Genomic DNA, 8,356 nt, shown 5'->3' on the forward strand with positions numbered 1-8,356 from the left:
TACAAAAACCTACCGTCCCCTCCTCCTCCCTGCGGCACCACACAGACGTAAGACCTCTTAATTCTCTCTCAGACACTCTCTCAAACGCTTCCTGAACAGAGTACGCTCCTTGTTCTCCAACATGGGCAGGCCACAACAGAGATACCGAGGCGTCCGACAAAGGCATTGGGGCTCTTGGGTGTCTGAAATTCGCCACCCTCTATTGTAAGTGAACCTTCGTCATGTGCGTGTCTTAGGTTCCATGTCCATGCACGCTCGTCTCTCATGCTTTGCTTCAATGCTGATGTTGAATCTTTCTTGTCTGTGTGCAGGAAGACTAGGATTTGGCTTGGTACTTTCGAAACTGCAGAAGATGCGGCCAGAGCCTACGATGAAGCAGCGAGGCTAATGTGTGGGCCCAGAGCGAGAACCAACTTCCCGTATAACCCCAATGCGTCTCAGTCGTCTTCCAAGCTTCTCTCGGCCACTTTGACGGCGAAACTTCATAGGTGCTATGTGGCTTCTCTGCAGATGACTAGACCCTCATTACCAGAGCCTCAGAGAGTGGCTTCTTCGCCACATGTTGACGTTTCCACAAGCAGTTCTGCTGACACAGTGTTGCCACACAAGAGAGCCCAAGAAGAGCAAGAATCAGAGGCCAATTGGGTTATGAAGAAGAAGGTGAAGGTGGAAACTGCACAGCAATTCAAACCTCTTGAAGAAGATCACATTGAGCAGATGATAGAGGAATTGCTTTATTACGGTTCTGTTGAGCTCTGCTGCTCTGTGATGGACTAGAGAGTTTCAGCGTTGTGCTGGCTCACATTCTTAATTGCGCAATGCACTGCTCATTTTGCTAATTTAACCCATTTTTCTCAACCTTCTCTTCCCTGTTCTGTCTACTTTAGTAATGTGGCTCGTCCTCTGGTCCTAGATATACCTTCTAAGTGACTCATTAGATAATCCTATGTGTACAGCAGATCATTATCGACGATGTTGTAATGTTATCAAGCCACTGTCTTTATTATGTGTCGTGCCTCTGTTCTGAGATCGTGGCCTCGGCTGCAATGCAACTTGCGAATTAGTCTGTCTTTCCTCTGAAGCGTATGGGCAAAATTTGTCAAAAGGCACAGCTTTTCAGAAAACTGGCCACATCCATTTTTTTCTAACATTGTAGAATTTTAGGCACTCAGATTGCTCTTCATTCTGACACAAGTTATAAAATTTGAATTCAGTTAAAATTTAAAAAGAAAAAAAAGTGCGAGTTAGTTTTGTATTGTGACACAAAAATATACAAAACTGACCACTTGAACACCTGAGGTGATCTAATATTTTTCTTCAGAATCCCGATTTAAATGACCTCCTCTGTTTTAACCCCCACCAAAGTCTCTACTTCGAGATTCGCTCATCCTGCGACTTGGTTATGATTTATTCAAAGTCATGGCCAGTTCCTAGTGGTACTTGGTTAATGATTTGCCTGACTCTGTACTTCTGGTAAACAGAAACGCCATCTAAATATGTTACTTATGCAGCTCTCCACCAACTGAATTTCATTTTATGTTCAGATATATGGGGCTGAGTCAATTGAGTGAAACGAAAATTTTTTTTTTTTTTTTTGAGTAGTGAAACGTATAATTGTACCAGTCAATGATGATACAAATTTATTCTTATAGGCATTGTGGAATGACGAAGAACATGAAAACTCTGTGAAGAGCAGTGGGAGGAAGTATCATGTTTAATTCTGAATAACAATTTCGTGGGGCATAGTATACACATGAAACAACAAAATTTGAACTTGCTACAGAATAGATATAGTGTGTGCTTGGAGGCCATCATTCATGGGGAAAAAAGGAATGAATACTTTTAAAAAATTGAATGTCTTTTTGTTAGGGATCGCTGCTACTGCCAAAGAAAATGGACGCTGAATGAGATTGAGTGGAAGTTCTAATGATTTCTTGGAGGGCCCATTTACCATTTTAATCTCCAAAAGGCTTTCTATGTTCATCTTTCAACCTCCTCTCTTTCACTCCCCCCCCCCCCCGGGCCTCCGGGACGCGGCAAACCCAATTATGTTTCTGAAATTCACAGCTTCTTTCTGAGAAATATTCATGGTCCCCAGTTCTTTTTTTCTTTTTTCTATTTTTAACAGACCCAACAAAAATTCACTCTGAATTCTGAAATAAATGAGCTTATTGCCTTTTTGTAAAGAAGAAAGCGAGGTCATAAAATTCTTAACAGAATCTTTGGGACTTATGGAACGCAAACGTGAAAACGAGGGCGTTATCAGGATCACTGAATCAATTTCTAGTAATCTTCCTCAGTGGGAGGCAATGTCATCGGAGTGTGAAAACAGATTCATGATTAATAAATGGGCTCAACTAATGAGGATTTTTTTCTTTTTCTCGTAAATGGAAAGCGAACATGTCGTTTTCTGGGCATATCTGCATCTATTGCAAGTTTTTAATCTGCAGTAAAATTGTTATTTTCTTTACCATTTTTGGGGACTTCTTCCATTGTGGGGATGATTTTTCTTTAGCTTTGAGTGGCTGTTAGCGTTTATCCAGTACCTAATCATGTTTTAGAGTTGTGTGTCAGCTTCGTTATCAAGTTCAGATATTATTCAGTTCAGCACCATTATGATGCAATTCGAGATTCCTGTCGAATCTACAATTCTCCGAAATAATTATGGCTTTCACCTTATTATTGACTGTCCCAATGACTGTCCGATGGATCCAGGAGAATAAACTATTAGGAAAAATTATAAACTAATTATGCGTCAATTTTCATCTAAAAATTATTGTCTGTTATCCCATTTACTAGGATATTATGGGTAGGGTGGTGTAGCCATCAATTTCAATAATGGTCAAGCATTTTTTTTTTTTTTATTCAGATTGGATCTTTGAAATTTTAGACCAGCATGTTTAAAGAAGGTAAGGTCTGTTCATATTTAAACAATTATTAGTGTCATTCAAAGGAAGAATGATAGCTAGGTGTCAAGATGATCAATTAATTTAAATTAAATTTTAAGTACTAAACTCTAAAATTTTATAAGTCCATATCTTAATTTTATAATTTCATTGTGATAAATTTATAACTTATTTTTTAAATTTTAATATAGTTAAAAATGAAAAAATTTATTTTCTCTATTAAAATTTAAAATACAAGTTATAAATTCATTATAATAAAATTATAAAATTAAAAGTCAAACTTACAAATTTTTAAATTTGACACTTGAGATAAATTTGAATTAATTGAACCTCTCTGAACATTCTCCCAAATTCAAAACCTATATAATGCTAATACATTTATATAGTTTTTTATTTTTACTGTATATATATATATATATATATTTGTGAATCACAAACTTTTCCTTAAACAAAAAAAAAAAGGTTAAAATATACTTTTAATCCTTTAACATATACTATGTCTCAATTTGGTCCTTTAATTTTATAAAGTATTTTTTTAATCTTTCAATCCTAACATTATTAATTTGAAATAATTATTTTTTGTGTCAGTCATTATTTTTTTTAAAAAAATAAATTTAATATATCAACATTTGAGAATACTTTATCAATATTTAAAAGTTCAATGTAAAAATTTGTTAAGATGAAACTAACAATATTAGGGTTATAGAACTAAAAAGATATTTTATAGATTTAAGAAATTAAAGTAAAATATTGTGTAAAATTAAAGGACTAAATGTATACTTTAGCCAACAAAAAAATTATTATGTTATATTTTATTTAAATTTTAATTTTTTATTAAAATTAAAGATCCTCCATTAAAATATGGATATATAATATTTGTATTTTTATCAAATATGAATATATGATAGTTAAAATATGATCATTTTCTTAAAAAATTTAGAATACAGATACACAGCATATATGTATAGGTGGAAATATTTACATGTATAATTAACACATTAACTCATCAGAAGGAAAAATGTATTGAGTAATAAAAAATTATAGCATAATAAATGTTAAACAAACCATGTTGATGTTTGCAAATAATGTTTGCTACAACTGGCAAATTAAATAAAATTTATATTCTTTCTTTTTAACGTAAAAATAATATAATATAAATTCTTAGATAGATTAAGTACGCTACATTGTTTGTAATTTATTTAATAAAAACATGATATTTATATAATATTAAATATAAATTAATTTTGACATTAATGATGGTAAAAAGAGAAAGTAAAAAAAAATTAAATATGCATTTAAAATAACATTACATAAGATTTTATTTAAACTATTTAAAATATTTTAATTAAATAGATTATAAATGACATGACGTATCTAATATATTTAAAAAATTTTTTATATAAATACTGTAAAAACCTTTGAAACCCTTTCTTCTATCTTACCTCGAGTAAAACCCCAAAAGGTCTTATTTTGCTGTCAAAATTTGAGTTGACATAGATCCATGCAAAGTGGTACAAATCAATGCACATACAGAGGCATGGAACAATTATCATACTGCATATCCAATATGTGCAGTGTACTTTTTCTGAAGTACCGGTATTTTATAAATCAAAATAAAACATATTTTCATAGAAAATTAATTTTTATATATTTCTGTCCAACAATTACTGTAAATTAATTGTATGCAATGCACACTACATCTTCATTGTTGTTAAACAATAATTATTGTTTTTAATCTTGTTATCATTGTTAGGCGCAGGTAGCAGAGTTGGGTGCCTGAGTGGAAGTGTGTTTTGGTGACCCATCCCTATCGGTAAAACTTCATCATTGTTCTTCTGTTACTCGGAATTGATTTTGTTCCCCACAACCACCATATGATACAGTTCTTTTTAGTCTCTCTTTACTTGTTTTTTTTTTTTTTTTACTTTCCATCCCCTCAAAGTTGGTTAAATCATGTCATGTTAGTGAGTTTTAATTTCCATCATTAATCCCTTGAACTTTTACACCACCTATATATTATTAATTCCTCCATCAGACACACACATGCCAGCTCCAACATCACAAAAATTTTCACTTTATCCGCTGACCCTCTCTCTCTCTCTCTCTCTCTCTCTCTCTCTCTCTCTCTCACACACACACAAACAAAAGCAAGGGTAAACCCCCCCCCCCCAAAAAAAAAGCAAGGGTAAAACTAGTAAGAAGAACGGGTTATGTCTGTTTTACAGGAATTGCCCTAAATTTATTGGCCGGGCTAATTACCCTGAAGAACGAGCTGATGCGTTGATAAGATGTTCACTTTGTTTGGCATTTTGACTTGTATCATTGTTACCGCTTTTCACCTGATGAGTAGTTTAATTTCTCTAGTTTTAAGACTGAAGTGCATCTTTCTAGGTTAAACACAGTTGAAGATGTTTGGTTCAATCATTATCCTACACTTTCATTCTCCTGTCCTGTTCGCTCCATCTGAAACATTATTTAAGAAAAAAGAAAAGAAAAGAAAAGGAAACGATTGTGGCTGTCTTATCCACGAAGGAGCATATTCCTTGTACTTTTTATCTCGTTTGCCTGTAGTTCCTAAATGACGATGATTAGTGTCGGCACAGTCAATTAATCTCTACTGATTTACATATATATGTCATATATAAGTTAGAGCCAACGAGAGCGCTGATACTCGGTACATGTTCTTCTTCACACAAATAGTGACTCTGTCACAGCATAGATCATTCAGAATAATTGTTATTACAGAGAAGATCCATTCAAGCTAGCTTATAATTAACTCTCGCGGTGTCTGTTGTCTCGGTAATCTAGTGCCGGTGCTTTGTCTAGTTATTGGGCTTAAAAAAGCACGCGAAAGACAAGAACGCACAAGATGAGGCGATCGTAGAGGGAATTTATTCATACTGGACCAACAAAAGGAGGTCATGGCCAGCAGCTTTCGATGAGAAAAGATGCGTTAATTTGATATTACGCCTCGAGGCTAAGGCTTCATCAAAAAGGCCTTTCCACGGAGTCAGCAACAGTGAAAAGGAATTAGCGAGGAGTCAAAGATGAGGGTGTTGGTTAGGAGAAAAAGTGGTCAAAACCAATGATGGCGTGCTCAATCATGGTGTATAGAATCTCCGGTTTGAAATTAATGTTTGGGTCTGGGAGGAGAGACAGTGCAAGTGTACATGTAACACACACAAGCTAGCTAATTCTGACGCCTAAACAAACAAAACGAGAATATGAAAGAGGATGCGTGGGATCTGGTGGATCTTGCATGAATCCAAAAGGCAGAAAAAGGGCCCTGTCGGGAAGTGATAGAAATTGGACAAAGGCAAAGGCTGGTGGGGTCGTGAAATGAAAAGCGAAAATACTTTTGGGGCAAAAGAGAAACTTTTTTATTTTTGAATAAATAATAGATAGATGAGTACGTACGTGGGAGATGATACTTGTGGAGGCATCAGGGGAGGAGAATCCAGCGAAAGTGGTTGGGTTATTTGAGTCCATAACGTTTGGTACGTTGTAGGTTTAGGAGTAGATAACATGTCTCCATTTTTGTGCGCTATTGGTCCTTAATTGCCTTCCTCCACATGCTCGTGCTGCCCTGCATGTGCTTCCCACTCTTTCCTCCACATGGTCCTAACCACACCAATAAGCCACGCACCGTTTGTTTGTTGCAGCGTCCTATGGACACTTATAGATGCTGATTTTTCATACATATCCCTGTCGCCTAAAGTTTTATGACATTTGGGACTGCGAGAAAGATAGAGCGAGTGAATCTGGTCGCGCTTCTCAATCTCTTACAACCCTTGGGTTTAAATTAGTAGATTTTGATTGGGTTTGATTGTGAGCCCAATAAGGCCCATTTATGGGTGATGTTTAGTGGAAGCCCGTCCTGGCTAGACTCGGGTGACTGCGTATTATGGTGTGAATGTCTTGGGTTGACTTTTCACGTCTTTTTCATATGAGTTCAGCCTAGCAGCCCACCTCTCCTTCTTTTGAAACCCTTAAATTGCTTGAATTTATACAGTTAAAATTTAACATTTCCTTGAATAGGACCTGCAGTGTTCTAACATGGTGTGGTAATACTAGATATCACATGACTTAATACACGAATTTTCTAAGACTTACGTCGAATAATTCCATCAGAACATCAATTTCTAGCATAAGTGCAAGTACGGAATCGGATTTCTCTAGTCACACATAACAGGTTTTCATCAATGTCGAGTTTCCCGAAGAGTTTTTCCTCCTCCTTTCTTCCGGCCGAAGACGTTTTTCTATATCTTTGTCTACTGCGGTTTCAGATCCCCGAATTCCAGAATTCTAACCTCACTTCTAGAACCCAGTTTTTTCGTTTTTGTAGGGGGAAGAAGATGTTAGTTTGGTTTATTATAATTAGGTTAGAAGAGTGTAATAATTTATATATTTGCGAGGGGAAAATTGCGGTGCCGTGAAGGATCCCGGAAGCAGACTGGGGGGATGTTTTGTGAATTATATTAGCCCGTTGGACAAGCGGTCAAGTGATGAGAAATGTCAAGAGTCAAGACTTCATGAGCGCTCAAGGGTTCTTCCCTGTTATTCATTTACATGTGAAGTTAAATTGATATCTTACGTATATGCGTTTACTTGGACCATCGGTCAGCCTTCCGCAGAATCTGCACCCCGGTCTCGAGCGTCTTCAGGTCTGCGAAGCTAGCGGAGTTGAAAGGACATATCATTTCAACAATCAAGTACGAGGATAAACAACATGTTATTAAAAACTGTACCGGCCGAGTCAACCCAGAAATTAGTGACCTGATCCCTTATCTTATTTAGGTTTATTCTTAATTTGATGAGGGAGTGAACTGGTGTAACCCGGTCAATTCGTATTCAATCTGGTATAACTCGGATAACCCGGTGGGTTGACTGGGTTAACCGGGTTATTATATTTTTAGACTTTTACCCCCAAAACGACATCATTTTTTTTTCATTTTTAATTTTTCAGAATTCTGAATTTAGAAATAAGATAACAAAAAAAGTGAAATTGAAGTCAAAAAATGAAAAATTAGAAGCAAAGCATGTTAAGTTTTAAAATATAGTATTTTATTATCGTTAGACTTTTGAATAGTTGGATTTGGTTAAATATTTTTATAATTAATGTCTTTTTATTTAAATTGTATTATTTTAATCATGACCGGTTTGCCACCGATTCAACCTCCGGTTTAACTCCGATTGAACCACTAACCCGTGATTCAATATCATGATCGGTTTAATGATCGATTCGGTTTTACGCACCTTGATAAAGAATGATGAATTGGGAAAGGACCGAGAACCCAGAGATATAGCTGGGAATACGGGCGGGCTCGGCCCTTAAGGGCTTGGCCCTTATGGGCTCGGCCCTTTAGGGCCTGAGCCCTAAAGCCCGGTTTTCTATTTTGACCCCCATTTCTCAAGCCCAACCCTTATACTCAGGGCTCAGGGCCAGGCCC

General features: G+C 36.0%; 1 protein-coding gene across 1 annotated transcript; it reads left to right on the forward strand.

Annotated features, from left to right (window-relative positions):
* The first annotated feature begins 6 nt into the window (after positions 1–6).
* LOC129303974 (protein PPLZ02-like) lies at positions 7–1,006 on the forward strand. Its single transcript, XM_054943582.1, has 2 exons — positions 7–204; positions 312–1,006. Exons 1-2 carry the CDS (start codon positions 122–124, stop codon positions 775–777), a joined length of 549 nt encoding a protein of 182 aa, XP_054799557.1. The 5' UTR covers positions 7–121; the 3' UTR covers positions 778–1,006.
* The last annotated feature ends 7,350 nt before the right edge of the window (positions 1,007–8,356 follow it).

This window comes from Prosopis cineraria, unplaced genomic scaffold, assembly GCF_029017545.1.
Source record: "Prosopis cineraria cultivar Desert tree isolate PC_DT_omini unplaced genomic scaffold, ASM2901754v1 PC2, whole genome shotgun sequence".
In the NCBI taxonomy this organism is placed as follows: Eukaryota; Viridiplantae; Streptophyta; class Magnoliopsida; order Fabales; family Fabaceae; genus Prosopis; species Prosopis cineraria.